The following is a 15,031-nucleotide window of genomic DNA, read 5'->3' as shown; positions in this document are numbered from 1 at the left end:
GGACTAGCTGGGTAAGGAGACTGGAACTAAACAGAAGTCCCTGATCCACCTTTGTATCTAAATGTAAGTCAAACAGAAGAACCTGTGTGGAAGGGGAGTGCTATGACTGGGATAGGCCTGCGAGAATAGGTAGGAAACATACAAATTCATTGTATGTCAGGCCTGATTACTCTCCCCAGGCTAAATCCAAAGATTCCCGATTGAGGTCAGCAGATTCAAATGTAGCAAAACGAAGGGTTCATGGCATCTAATGGCTTCATAGCAGAACCTCCAATTTACTTCACCCCAAGTATGATAAGCCCTCGTTAGGCAAAAAGTTGCTAATGGCTTTTCCATTGGGGTCAGTGATGTATAAGCAACCAGACCATCATTACGCAGGNTTACTAGGTGCCAATTTTGCTCCAGCAAAATGCATGTATGGGGGAAGTAAACAAGGCTGTTGTTCATCAAAAGAAAAGTTCAGAAACTCCAGTTTTGGATGTTTCACTTGTCTCTAATTGTATCAAATTGTCATGTAATGAGAAATGTCATAAATATGTGACTTTTCCTCTCATACTCTTCTCTGTTTGGAAGAGAAAATATTTAATTAATCAAAATTCTAGGTTAAACAAGGATTTGTGCAAGATCTGAAAAGCCAATATATGTAAACTCAAATTGTCCACGATCTTTCTGATAAACCTCATATCCCAGACTCTTAGGTTCTGTGATCATGTGGATTGGTAATATAAATTCAAACTGGAAAACAATAGTGCATTGCAGTATGGATTAAGCATACATGGTAACGATTATTTGTAGTACAAATATACATGGAATTATCAGCATTTTGGAGAGAGACAAGAAGTGATATAAGCAGCTAAACATAGATACGTGTACATTCCTTAAGTAAATATGGGCATTTAAGTCTCTCTTACAACACTTCATGTTCAAATGCTCAACATTGTAACCAATTACCATATTAAAGACTGAGGAAAACATCTAAGCAGTGTAGTGACTGAAAAGGGACTATAGCACAATTAGATAGGGAAATGTGTAAATACAACTGTTTGGCTATGGCTAGGTAAGTATGAACTCAGAGTTAAGCCATCTCCTCTGTGCATGTTCATTTACCTGCCACTTGCAGAAGAGTCTTTCCGATACTCACACCCTTGTCTGCCATTATACGCCTGTAGATCCCACTGTCTGAAGGTCTGATGTTGCTCAGAGTCAGAAGTTGCCCCTAGACTGAGCTGTTGGAGAAAGAGTTCAACCTTTGAACTCTTCTGTCAGGTCCTCTGGTCTGTCTGATCCATTGTAGTAACTTTGCATTCTGTCTCTCTTTCCATATCTGAATAGGAGCCAGACAAACGGTTGTGTCTAGCTAGGTGTGTAGCTAGCTAGCTACAGCAGTCTGAGTTTGTAAGTTTGTTCCTAGGGGGTTCCTGAATTCTTGGGTCCAGGAACTACAGGACTCAGGAGTCACCACAAGAAAGGGAGAAGACGGGACGGTGAGTGGGAGAAGGAAAGGATGAATGTGAGCTCTGAAAGAGAGGGGGAATAAACCTTACCTTTGCTGTTATCAGGCTTCCTGAGTTTTCCTCACAGGAGTTCAGGTACAAAAAGGGCCTCACTTTCTGGAGCTCGAAGCTGCAGTTATCTTGAATCTGCAGTCAAGGGTGACATCCCCTCCAATTTTTGAGTCAAGCTCTTGCGTTTCACTAATCAGAAGAGGAGCAACTGAGAAAAAGGATTAAACTCAGCCTCTGGAAACGTGGATTCAGGCTCAAGTAGGTCATGGATAGACCACAAGAAGTTTAGAATTTCTAATTGCCAGCAGCAACGCCCATAAAACTAGCTGGGATATCTTTGGAGAAGGGTGAATTCTCATGAAAATTGGAGAGACCGTGTCTGTTCACAAGAAAAAAGTAAATTCTCCGTTCAGTGGAAGACAGATCAAAGTATACAAATGCTCCTCTTTCTAATTTATTTTTAAATACTGTTTGTAACAGCGCTATGTATGGGGTGTTAGGATGCAGGTAACGTAGATTGGGTTGACTTGGGTTGAGATCCCCACAAAGTGCCTGCTCTGCTTTATATATAGGAAGATCTTAGGCTGTCAGAAATGTAAATACATTTAAATTTAGTAAATGAGTCAGGAATAGGATATGGAGAGGAAGGTATTTGGGGCAGAGGGGACAGCCAGCTTTTCCCTGGATATATGGGAAATCCCTGCAAGAGAAGGCACAGCCCAAAGAAAGTTCAACATCACCCCCTCTCTTGTGAACCTCAGACCCCACGGCTACATAGACAGGACTGCTTGTCCATGCCGCACCCATGCTGCCCTGGCTACACGGCCATTTTCAGTGTGCTGGCTTGATCAGAGCTAGTGCAGGTATGTCTGTGCATGCTGGGAATCACACCCCTCAGCTCTAATGTAGATGCAGCCTTTGGGACTTTTGAAAATGTTACCCTTTCTCTTCTAAATTTTAATAGCTCTGGGTTTATTGCCCAGTGCTTGGAGGTGTCCTTGTGTGTCTCAGACTGACCCCTCTCCTAGGAACCGTTGCCCTGTGTAAGGTGGGGTGGGGGGACATCTAGGACAGAACTGCCCCTTAGCAGAAGATTTTAGAAGGAATAAATTCTCCAGTTTCCCATGTGAGAATAAGGTAAATAGCCAGGGGGACCTTAGGGATCAATGTGAAGGTTGCGGTGGTTCTGTGTATTTAGGATCACCTGGAATAATGGAGTGGCCAGTGAGATGGGGGAATTTGCTTATACCACAGAATTCTTCTGCTTGGGAGGATTGTGAGGGACACCAGCTAGGGCTACAAAAGTAGGTAGATGGGCAATGTGCTGGCTGGTGACATTCAATGTAGAAAGCTCAAGGTGCTGCATTGGGGAAGGAACAATTTAAAACTGGTGACATGGGGAAACCCACTAAGCTGCTGCACTGACAATGAAGAGAAGAGATTCCCCTTGGGGGGACACAAGAGGGAGCCATTGCCCCATGCAGATGTGCTCTCAGCCCTGCTGGAGAGAAGGGACACTGGCTGGGAGGTGACAGGGCATTCCAGGGCTGGGGTCACTGCAGAGACTTTGCCCCAGAAATGTTGTGATGGTTGATTCTCTCCCTACACATTTATTGTAATAAACCTAAATTCCCTTTTAACTAGAAATCCCCCTGCATTCAGCTGCTTCCCTCAGTGCTGGGTTAAAGCCTCTCCCACCCCAGCAGTTACTGAGCTGTGCCCCATTGTCCCTGGGCACCCCAGCAGGAGCCAACGTGGCTCCTGGCTCCCTGGAGCCTTCTTACTGCCCCAGCGCCCCCATCCTCTGAGCTGAGCTGCTCTGAGAGGGTGAGCCTCTCTTCTTGACTGGGTGGATGTTCTTCAAACTGTTATTAACATGAGAGATCGGTGAACTGAGGGTGTGTCTGTGTGTCTCCAGCCTCTGACTCTCCAATACAGAGGAATGTGTGTTTCTGTGCGTGTCTCCTCTCAGTTCAGAGAAGTAACAGGGGGTAGCCGTGTTAGTCTGAATCTGTAAAAAGCAACAGAGGGTCCTGTGGCACCTTTAAGACTAACAGAAGTATTGGCTCAGGAAGTCAGTGGTGTCACGGAGATAGCTGGGAGTGCTGGTGGCGTAGGGTCTGAGAAGGGTGGTTAGGATGTTGTTTTCTGGGAGTGATAGATTTCCATTCCATATGGCTAAATGCAGTGCCTTGCATGGTGTCAAGTAACAGAGGGGTAGCCATGTTAGTCTGAATCAGTTCAGAGATGTTCCTTCACATTCCCAGGCCAGGCTGTGTCCGTAGCAGCCAGAGGGATGGGGGTCTGATGGCAGCAGAGGGGGACGGCTCTGTTTCACTGGAGGGGGATGTGGGAGGCTTGCAACCCATGAAACAGAGAGAAAAATATAGAGGGTTTTTTGTTAAAGGGGCCCCTGCTGTTACCCGAGCATTATGACTGAGACTGTTATGAGACTAACGAGGGCTGGGTGCCCTCCCTGAGTGAGTCAGGGGGTGGAGGTGGCACGCCCTCCCTGGACCCTGCTGTGCGGAGCTGGGTTGAGCCCTGCCAGCCCTTGCCCCCACCCCCCCCCCAAAGTAGAAGCAAAACTATGCCTATGCCAAGGTTTCCCCCCGGCCTGGAGCCCTGTGCTCCCCCCGCATCCTCCGCTGGGCCCTGTTGTTTTTATAGGATGTTGAACGGGGCCTCAGCAAGAAAAAGGTTGAGAACCCCTGGATTAGATGATCTCTCAAGGTCCCTTCCAGTCCTATGATTCTATGTGGAAAGGAACAATTGAAAATGGGTGACATGGGCAAATCCACTAAGCAGCTGTGCTGACAGCTGCAACTGTGTGGCATGTGGCAATGAAGAGAAGAGGTTCCCCTGTAGGACAGTAGAAGGAGCCACTGCCCAATCCAGCCACACTCACAGCCCCGCTGTCGAGAAGGGACACAGAGAAGTAGTGTCATGGGTTGGGGTCACTGCAGAGAGTTTGGGCCATCAGTGTCATTATTGGGGATTTCTAACCCTCCATATTTCCGTCTGTTTTTGTGTGTGTGTATATATAGAGTTATCTAATTTCCCCTGTAACTGTGGAAAATCATTCTTTGGGTTGGGGTTTAGCTGCTTCACCTGGGGGTTGCTCCAGTGACTCCAGTGCTGGCCCTGCCTCTCCCACCACAGCGGTTACTAACTTGTGCCCCCTTGGGTCTCCACCCCCCAGTGACAGCTCAGGGCTCCATGAAATTTTCTCACTGTTTAAAATTTTTGATGAGCAAAGTGGGAAAAGCTTTTTGTTTCATTCTAAATCATGATGTAGTTAAAATCTGCAATGATTATGTAGGTGCAGCCTGCAGGTTCTAGCAATATAAATGTTATATAATATTAATCAGCAAAACGAAGCCCATTTTACATGAGGTCCGTCATTCTTATCAGCATCAGGCCTCTCAGAAGGGTTAATTTAAAAGTTAAGGGTCCCTGTATTGCTTGGGATCTTGGGTTCGTACTTTGGAAGCATCACATCTCCTGAAATGTTTCCTGACCTCACCCACTATCCTTTCTCCCAGGGTTAAATAAAACAAAAAGGTCCAAGGCAACATTTCAGAATAAATAAGCCACTACAAAAAAAGTCAGTTCAGAAGTTTATTTTATTTAAATATAAATGGTTTTCTGTTGCATCTTATGCATGATTACATTAAAACAAGAATACTGATTTCTTAATGCCCAATAGGGAGCGTAAATGACAGTCATGCTCTAAATATAACAGTTCAAATGTCTTCAACTGATTCTGATTTTGGGGGAACTCAGTTTAAACACTTAACATACATGCCAATCATTTATCTGTGTTTACAGCCTATTCTAAACTAACTACTTCCTACCATGTAGTACTCAGTTCCTTAATCTGCCCTTGTGTTGAATAAAGAAAGTTTCACTGATGCAACTTACACTATGTCTACACTAGCAGATGTACAGCACCAGGCGTTACAGTGCCCCGCAGTGAGTGCTGCAGGTAAAGCGCTGCTGTGTGTTCACACTGCCAGCTGCCAGCACAATGGCATGGCCACACTTGCGCCGCAGGGTGGGGACGAGCTCAGCACACAGTCCCATGAAAGTGGCTTTCCTCATCCAAAAGTTCTGCAGCCACTGCTCGTCATCCCAGACTTGCATGACGATGTGCTCCCACCACTCAATGCTTGTTTCCTGAGCCCAAAAGCAGCATCCCACTGTGGTCAGCACCTCCGTGAATACCACAAGCAATCCTGTGTCGTGTGTGTTATGCGTGTTGACATCGTCGTCAGACTCCTCATTCTCACTTTGTAGTTTAAGGAGTAACTGGACTGCCAGTCGTGATGTGCTGGTGAGAACCCGTCCGCATATTCCTCAACAGTTCAGGATTCATTCCCACAGACTGAAGAGGCAGACAGCGCACAGTACAAAAACCGTTGAAAGATGGCGCCAAATGCGGACGGAAGCAAAGGGACTGCTGGGATGTGAAGTGATGCATGATGGGGCATTGGGACAGAACCCAGGATGCCCCGTGACCCTCCCTCTCCCTTCCCACCAGCCTCAGAGGCAGAAAGGGAAGAGGTGCTCTGTGGAATACCTGCCCAGAGTGCACCGCTCTGAATGCCACTGCGAGTGCCACAAGTAGGGTGACCAAATGTCCCAATTTTATAGGGACAGTCCCGATTTTGGGGTCTTTTTCTTATATAGGCTCCTATTACCCCCTCCCCCACACATCCCTACCCCCTGTCCTGATTTTTCACATTTGCTGTCTGGTCACCCTAGCCGCAAGTGTGGTCATGCTATTGCGCTGGCCGTTGACAGCGTGAACACACACAGTGGTTTCCCTGCAGCGCTCTCTAAGTGGTGCTGTACCTGCCTGCGCTGTACATCTGCAGTGTAGACAAAGCCTTTTGTTGCTTCCTCTTTTCTCCATGGGGATGGTCATGTACCAGTGGCCTGAGCTGGCTCAGCTGTGTTGCCACTCAGTGGAGGGAGGGAGCCATAGCTCTGATCATTCCTTGTTCATTCCATACCCACCATGTGAGCAGGGGCATAGCCGGGGGGCAGTGCCTGTCTACTCCCACATGCCTGGGCCCAGGATTCACAGAGCCTGTTCAGGAGCGTAAGAGGAGAGAATCTTTTTCTTCCTCATTCTCCTGAGTCACGATCTAGCCCCCTAGGATGCATCACTTGTAAGCCGCTGTCCTTAAGATCATCAATATGAATAGAATGAATACATGCAATCCACAGAGTTTACACTAGGACAGTTAATAGGTTGATTGGCTTAGCTGCTTGCATATGTTGCATGCTGAATAAAATAAAGCAGAGCAAAATACTGGTTGTTGTTTTTTTCTTCATCTCAGTGAGGTTTTTGTGGTACGAGGATATCCCACAATTCACTGAACCAGTGGATACTGGGGTTTCAAAGGCACAGTTTCTTTTGGGGCGGGGTGGTCATATTTTTGTCCCTTCTTTTTCATGTTTATCTTGGAGTTTTTCTGCTTCACTTGAAGAGAGATAGAAGCTGAGACAGCATCCTCCTTGCCGTCAAACAGCTTGAAAATTCCCAATGCAGGAGCCAGTCAGAGCACAGAGGTTGTAACAGCCATTCAGAATAAAGAGATTTTGCATATGCATTGTGTGGTAAAGAAATAACATACAGTGATTATGTACATCTCTGCACGCTGGTCAGATAAGGATCATTATTAGCCAGCGCAACGCAAAGGAATTTGCATACTGCCTGATCATTGAAAAATATTTATTCAGTGATTACATAAATTGAACATTTTCAACCAATCAAAATTCAAGGAATAGTATAAATTAGAAACCACCCAGTTGTAGTAACCTTTCTGCCAGGTGAAGCTGGCAGCAACCAGGGTCGAGTTCAATATCTAGGGGGTTCTTTTCAATAATACAAAACAGAATCGGCTTGAGCCCCAACCAGTATCCTGGGAAAATTACACATCACCCCTGGGTGCCTCTCAGAGGCAATGCTTCCCCTTTCACAAGCACTGAGTCTGAGTGTAGATCAGAAACTTTAAATGAATGGAGGGAAGTCACCCAACATTAATTAGGGAAAATGCCACAAGCAGGATTCATAAACAAAACTGTGAGCAGAACACCCACCCCGGAGTCCGTGGGGCAGTGTCCTCTGCCTCATGTTCTTGAGTTCTACAACCAAAAGTTCCTTTACTGTGCCCTTCTCTGGTCCCTCACCATACCCCACTCACGGTGGTTGTCCTTGGTCAGTGAAGACCAAGGGTTTAGAGGAGCATCTGTGTGAGTTCACCTCCCAACTGGGGAAGAAGGCACCTTCCTAGCTCTGCCATCTGAGCACTTGCTCTGGCTGCACCCCACCAGCCATGGTTCCTCTCCCCTGGCCACCCTGCCAGCCACTCATTCCACTTACTGGTCACCTTCTGCCACCTGCCTCTCTGCTGTGCCCACTGCAGGTCAGTCTCCTGAGGTTCCACCCAGCTCTTAGGGCATGGCTACACTTGCAGATGTAGAGCGCTGAGAGTTAAACCAGCCCTCGGAGAACACATTAGGGAAAGCGCTGCAGTGCGTCCACACTGTCAGATTCAAATGCACTGGCATGGCCACATTAGCAGCTCTTGCGACAGCTACAGAGAGCAGTGCATTGTGTTAGCTATCCTAGCATGCATGTGGCTGCAACATGCTTTTCAAATGGGGTGGGGTGGGGTGGAGTGTGACAGGGAGTGTGTTGTGTGTATGTGGGGGCAGAGAGAGTGGGTTTTGGGGGGACTGAGAGCATGTCAGCATGCTGTCCTGTAAGTTCAGACAGGAGCAGGCCCCCCTCCCCCTGCCTCTCAAGCAGCATTCCACAGTAATGGTTGCTCTGTCTCGGAGCAGATAAGCAGCCGGCTGTCAGAAACGGAGATTTCAAAGGGCATATCCGCATTCCTGCAGTGATTCCAAAACAATGACAAGAGTGGCCACTTGACTTAAGGCGATTATGGGAGGCCGATCAGAGTGCAGTAATGCAACACCTTGTTCACACTGATGCTGGGGCGTTTCAGCCGAGATGCACGAAGCATTATGCTTCTGGTGGAGGTGGATTACCAGGAGCGTTCCAGCTGCAGAGTCCAGGTGCTCTACATGCCTTGCCAGTGTGGACGGGTCATGAGTTAGGGCGCCCGGGGCTGCTTTAATGCACTCTAACTCGCAAGTGTAGCCAAGCCCTTAGTGATTTTCAGCTACTAGGCTGGGCAGAAATGCTGTCCTACCACAAGTGATTGTCAGCTCTTTTGAGCACTTAAAATAACAAAAGGCTCCTAATGGAGCCTATTTAGCTCTCTCGTTTGAACAGTGGGGAGGAACAGGTTAAACCAGACCAGGGACCCTTAGGGAGAGTTCACACCTCCTGGCAGAGATACCTCTCCTCACCCCTCTTACTTTCACAGGGATCAGGCATTCGAGCCCCTGGCTTAATGAGTCCTTTCAGCTGAGGGTGACCCCTCACTTGAGACAGGTTAAGCACAGTCCTGCTCCCCTTTACTCATACAATAAATGCAACAACACTGACAACAACATTTCACTACCCCTCTATTCAGTACNTAAAAAAGGGCACAGGCTGTCAGATTGGTTCATATTCCCATTTTTTAAAATTAAGGGGTTTGTTTTGTTGAAGTATATCCTATTCAAAGATACACTTGGGATGTCTATTTTTTCAGATAAAACCCTTGCTTTAGGCCCCGCAGTGCATACTCTTTAGTTATATTTTTCCAATCTCTTGGGAGATCTGCTGCTTTCGCATCATACTTCCTAGCTAACTGGTCATTGAATGATTTGAAAACAAATTTCCAGTAATCAGAAGCATCAATGCTGGGATCAGGCTGAATGCGCCAGTCTGGGTAGTAACGGCGGTAATCTTTGAAAGGATGATATTTTCCTGCTGTGGCTACGGTTTGGAATTCACGATTGGAAACCACATCAGAGGAGCATATGGAATGCTCAAGCTTTTGTGAATCCCGATCCCTGAAGTTCCCTAATCCTTTGGGTCGATGGACTGATACAAAATGCTCTTTATGGTCAGTGCCTCCTGCTTCACAGGGGGCTTTACAGAACGGACACTGCTTCCCACAGCCAAACACTCGCTTGAAGATCTCATCCTGGGGTTTCACTGACAGGTTGGAGAGTTTGGTCTCAAGTTCCAAACGATTAAACTGGGTTAAGATTTGTTGTTCCAGCTCCAGAAGGAAGGTTCGAATGTTATCAGAAAGCTGCTCAATTTTTGCTGTGCTTTTAAACTGTACTCCAACTAAGCTATTGCTGGAAATGACCAGGTCCTGCTGAAGCTCTTTGCAAAAGTTGTCTAAAAAGGCAGAAACTGTGTTATTGTTTTGATTTATGGAGTTTTTCAGAACTCCTTTGATTGTATTTATTATTCTGGATAGAATCCCTTTCTCCAAATCTCCCAAACTCTCCTTCCCTCCATAGCGATCTATCAGACATTTCTGTATCCAGGATTTGACAAACTTTTCATAGTTACTTATGTATTTCACATAGTTGTCAAAGTTCATCTCTTCCAGCAGCTTCTTTAGCACAGAGAACTGGAAGAAGCTTCGGCTGGCGTATTCAACGGCCTGTTCACTGCTGAGAAAATTGTCAACTATTTCTAGTCCAAGCCTTTTGTTGACATAACCCACCAGGGCAGGTTTGAGACATTGATAACAGAAATCCTTGGCCCTTGTTTGGCTTTCATCCTTTTCCAAATAGAGATCCATAAATATGGAGAAATACTGAGGTTTCAGCTTCTCCAGACGTTGCTGAGGATCGTTTTCTTTTATAAAATCTTCATGCATCTTCTGAAATGCACAAGCTGCTTCCCCCAAAATGTGAAGTTTCAGGTCAACTTCAAAACTAGGGGTAGTGGGAAGTTTCTGAACATCCTCCCGTTTTAACCTCTCATTAACCATATGCAGCAGTTCTCCACAATAGGTTTCATCATAGTCTGTTTTGGATTTAACTTTTTCTTCAATGTATTTCTTGCATTCATTCATTAAAGATAGAGCAAGCTCTTCTGTTTTACGGTGACAGTCCTGTAAGAAGAATTCCACAACTGCTGTGGTCCATTTTAGTTCTAAGTATTCCTTCTTCATTGTGAAAGACTTCATTCCATAACCCAGCAGGCTTTTTGCATGTTGTAGCATCTGATTAACGGCACTCCCTCGATTCTCAAAATCCTTTCTCAGCTGGAGATCCATATCTTGAACAACTTGACGTTTCTGTAAACTACTGAGCTTTAACTCTGACAAGGTTTTTCGCCACATTGTTTCAAATTCTATTTTCAGTTTCTCATTGTCTAGTTTATGTTTTCTGTTCCGGCATTCAGCCAAGAGTCTGTCAACTTTCCCTTCAATTGTCTGTTTGTACCCAGTTTGGATAGTGTCTATCTTGTGCTGTCCTCTTCGGATTCGAATTGCTTCCTCACAGTTACTGATTGAATAACTTTCAAGTTCTCTTTTGAGGCTATTTGCGCTCCTTTTGAAATCTTCTCTGTACTTTTCTATCAGGTTCAAATTTGAAGCTCCACTTTTAAAATACTGTTCTAAATTATCCAAGAGCTTCTTTTCTTCCTCCTGAAGTTTCCCTTGTGCCTCAATTTTTAAACTCATTAAAGGATCACGCTCTAGTTTCTCTGGTGGCTGGTTCTGGATGAAAGTTTCTTTTTCGGATATCCAGATATACATCTTCTTGCGGAAATCCCACTCCCATTCAGAATACTTCATAGACAGCTGGTTATAGGCTTCAGCTACTAGACTGTTTCTAAAGCTAAAGATGAAGTTTTCATGTTTTACAGCTTCCCACAGACTCTTCAGCCATTCAACAAATTCAGGAATGTCTTTGACAGGTCTGTTAAGTGAACGGTTCTTTATGAATTCAAACAGGTATTTCTTTAGCTCACACACACTCTCACTGTATCCAGTGTTTACTGGAGCCATGGGAGGGACTCCATGCCACAGGCCAGGGATGTACCAATTGTGTTTCTCTGGGTTATACTCCATAATATCAGAAAATGCCATTTCCCTGCTTTGTTTTTCCATCCTTGCTGCAGCTTTGGTCATTTCATTCAGCTGCTCCAGGAGGTGTTTCCTGTCCCTCATGTTTTGATCATGAGCAGACACATCACTGACGTTCTGATGCACAAACTGGCAGTTTGGCTTTTGTCCTATTTCCTCCATTCTGAGAAAGGCATGGACCACAATTTGCAGAATATCCTTCATTTCTGTGGCATTCTCCATGGCCATGTTAACGATCGTTATGTCACTCAATCCAATCACCAGGGTGGCCAGCTCATTGTCATGTTGATAACTGTCTTCCAGTGCCGTTAGTTCAGGGGCCTTCAGACCTTCAGTGTCTATCACCAGGATGAAATCACAGCCACTTAGCTTCTGAACAGCTTCTGTAACTTTAATGAGTGTCATGAAGGCTCCTCGCGTACATCGGCCACTGCTCACTGCAAACTGCAGGCCAAACATGGTGTTGAGGAGGGTGGATTTCCCTGTGCTCTGCACTCCCAGCACGGTTATAACCACCATTCTGGATCTACCCTCCAGTCTGATATTGAGATGAGTTAGAACATCTATTACCCAGTTCATGGGGATGTTGGAGGCATCTCCATCAATCAGCTCCATAGGAAACCCTTCCAGCATCAAGTCAGCTGCTATGGCTGGGAGATGGATGAATTGTCTTTGGCTTTCTGCCATTTTACCTTCTTTAACCATTGAGCATTCAGCCTCATAAAACTGCCCCAACTCTCGCATGAAATGCTCAACGCCAAGGGAACTATCAGCTATTAATTTATCTAGTTTTTCCAGCTGTTTTCGGTCCACTCCTGGAGTTTCACATTTCTTTTTATACTGCTCCCGCATTTTAGAAAGATTTCCTCTGGCAGTGTTATCGAGGCTAAATTTCATCCATTTCAAGAAGTAATGTTTCTCCATTGTAGGCAAGTGTTCTATTCCATTGATAAACTTAGTCAAACCATTAGTAAGGCCACACTGATTCTGCTGTCTGCGTATCTCTAACCATTTCTGTTTCAGCTCAGATTTATAGTCTTCAGTGGCCATGTCCCCTTGCCTTTTCATTCGACACAGCTCTTTTTCCACTTTAGCAAGGTTTTTCCATGGCTCCCCTTGGAGTCTCAACATTTCTCTTTTGTATTTTGCCACGTCTCTTATTTCTGCAGTGATATCTTCAGCACATTTCCTCGCACACTGACATGCCTGACAGTCCTCATCCACTTGGATTCCTAGGTCACGTGCCATCACAGCCATGGCTTCCAAACTCACTGTCTTGGGAGATGAGTTCATTATGGTTCCTATGGTGGACTGCACCTTTTTCACAAATCCTGCGTTATTAGTGGTACTGTCTTTCACCAGTAGCTGTGATTTGCTCAGCTTCAGCACAGGGGCCAGCTTATTAAGGAATCCCAGAGTTTCTATGGGTTTCTCATTCTTGTAGTTAAGGATGAAGTAATATTTAGCTGTTGATTCTTTCAGAGATGATAACAGCGCATATTCTGTCTCACTGATGCTCTCAGTAACTATGAACACAGCTGAGGAGACCTCTGTTAAAAAGCTAAACTGCAGCCACTGCGACTCAATGTTTCCACGCAGATTTGTAACTGCAACAGGTTCTGGGAAAAGATCGGAATTCTCATTTCCACCAGGAAAATACCAGGAAATCTCGACCAGCCCATCTGCGATTTGCCGAAGAACATTCCCAGACTCCATGTCCCGATGGATAAAGAAATTGTGGTGCTGCTGGGAGGGGCTGAGAACATCATTGAGGAGTTTGGATTTGGAGAAGCTGCAGCTCCCCAGCCGCACAAAGGAAATGGTTGGCAGTGACGTGAGCACCAGGCTCTCCTCTCTGAACCCTCTGCTCTCTGCCAGGGAGTGTGGCCTCCACTTCCTCACAATGTCTCTCATGGCCCACAGAAGTAGGATACACTTGTGGATGTCAAGGGCAGGTAGCAGCAGAGGGAGGGCAAATTGGCACATGGACATTTTGGACAGGATCTCCTGCTGCAGGAAACCGTCTGAGTAAAGCAGAACGGCACAGAGAACATCGAGGGGGTGCAGTGAAACTTTTATCTCAGCATCACTAACATAGAAATTGTCATCAATATGCAGCTCTTTATCATCATCAGTCATTTCTTCTTCAGGTGCCTTGTGCCCAATGCTTGTATTTCTGGCTGTCCCATTCACAGCCATGACCTTCCTCAGGAAATGCCAAGGTAAATCACTTAATGCCTCTGGAATCCTGTTTTTGATGCCTTCTGGGCAGATCTCCAGGACATCCCTCAGCCTGATCTTCCTGCTTCTGTGCTTCTCCAGGTTTAATCTGGACAGAATATCTTGAAATGCTTTACTTCTTTCTGCAAAAGGAAGTGAAAACAAACTAAATTTTCAGAGTAGAAAATTATAACTTTATATACAGTTTACTCATTCCTTAGACTGGCTGATGTTGTGGGAGTTATGAAAAGAGAATTGTAATGTAAAGAAAAGCAGTACCCAGTAAATGACAGATGCATTACGCATCCTGGGCTCAATTCTTCTCTTATTTATATGGCACAATATAAATAAAGCCAACAGGATTACTTCTGTGCTTACCTCTCATAACTGTTGTTCTTCGAGATGTGTTGTTCACATCCATTACAATTAGGTGTGGGCATGTTGCGTGCATGGGTGTCGGAAACTTTTCCCCGTAGCAGCTCCCGTCAGAAAGGCAGGGGAGCCCCCTAGAGTGGTGCCCTTATGGCGCTGTATATAGTACCCTGCCGGCCAAACCTCCCTTCGGTTCCTTCTTGCCATAGACTCCGACAGAGGGGAAGCAGGGTGGGTATTGTAATGGACGTGAACAACACATCTCGAAGAACAACAGTTATGAGAGGTAAGTAACCATCTTTTCTTCTTTGAGTGATTGCTCACGTCCATTCCAATTAGGTGACTTCCAAGCTTACCACTGGAGGAGGGTAGGAGTCATGGAACGATTGATTGAAGGACAGCTCTGCCGACTGCCACATCATCTCTGGCCTGTTGGTTGACAGCATAGTGAGCTATAAACATGTGCACTGAAGACCAGGTAGCTTCCTTCACCAAGTAATTGCTGAACCAACAAGCGGGGATGCCATTTTAGATTTGGTTTTGGTGAGTAGTGAGGACCTCATAGAAGAAATGGTTGTAGGGGACAACCTTGGTTTGAGAGATCATGAGCTAATTCAGTTTAAACTAAATGGAAGGATAAACAAAATAGATCTGTGACTAGGGTTCTTGATTTCAAAAGGGCTAACTTAAAAAATTAAGGAAATTAGTTAGGGAAGTGGATTGGACTGAAGAACTTGTGGATCTAAAGGTGGAGAGGGCCTGGAATTATTTCAAGTCAAAGTTGCAGAAACTATCAGAAGCCTGCATCCCAAGAAAGGGGAAAAAATTCACAGGCAGGAGTTGTAGACCAAGCTGGATGAGCAAGCATCTCAGAGAGGTGATTAAGAAAAAGCAGAAAGCCTACAA

General features: G+C 45.5%; 2 protein-coding genes across 2 annotated transcripts in view; one reads left to right on the top strand and one right to left on the bottom strand.

The window, feature by feature from the left end:
• Window positions 1–3,522, top strand: part of LOC117876292 (olfactory receptor-like protein OLF1) — a 6,129-nt gene extending 2,607 nt beyond the window's left edge. Inside the window, exon 2 of the mRNA XM_034768306.1 lies at window positions 3,478–3,522. Coding sequence (XP_034624197.1) covers window positions 3,478–3,522 — 45 coding nt within the window. The remainder of the gene's footprint in view (window positions 1–3,477) is intronic.
• Window positions 3,523–9,090: 5,568 nt separating this feature from the next.
• Window positions 9,091–14,174, bottom strand: LOC117876604 (up-regulator of cell proliferation-like). The gene is made up of 2 exons (XM_034768856.1): window positions 14,132–14,174; window positions 9,091–13,896 (listed from the first exon to the last, which is right to left on the bottom strand). The coding sequence occupies exons 1-2, from the start codon at window positions 14,172–14,174 to the stop codon at window positions 9,173–9,175; spliced, it is 4,767 nt and encodes a 1,588-aa protein (XP_034624747.1). The 3' UTR covers window positions 9,091–9,172.
• Window positions 14,175–15,031: the final 857 nt, after the last annotated feature.

This window comes from Trachemys scripta, chromosome 4 (genome assembly GCF_013100865.1).
Source record: "Trachemys scripta elegans isolate TJP31775 chromosome 4, CAS_Tse_1.0, whole genome shotgun sequence".
In the NCBI taxonomy this organism is placed as follows: domain Eukaryota; kingdom Metazoa; phylum Chordata; order Testudines; family Emydidae; genus Trachemys; species Trachemys scripta.
Note: the sequence above shows the minus strand (reverse complement) of the source record. Positions and strands in the feature narration are given on the sequence as shown.

What these genes read in the sequence shown, in the direction of transcription:
- LOC117876604 (XM_034768856.1), bottom strand. Translation starts at nt 14,174, where the DNA reads ATGGATGTGAACAACACATCTCGAAGAACAACAGTTATGAGAG. An exon ending in AAGAACAACAGTTATGAGAG is followed by an intron (nt 13,897 to 14,131) that starts GTAAGCACAGAA and finishes TTCCTTTTGCAG; the next exon opens with AAAGAAGTAAAGCATTTCAA.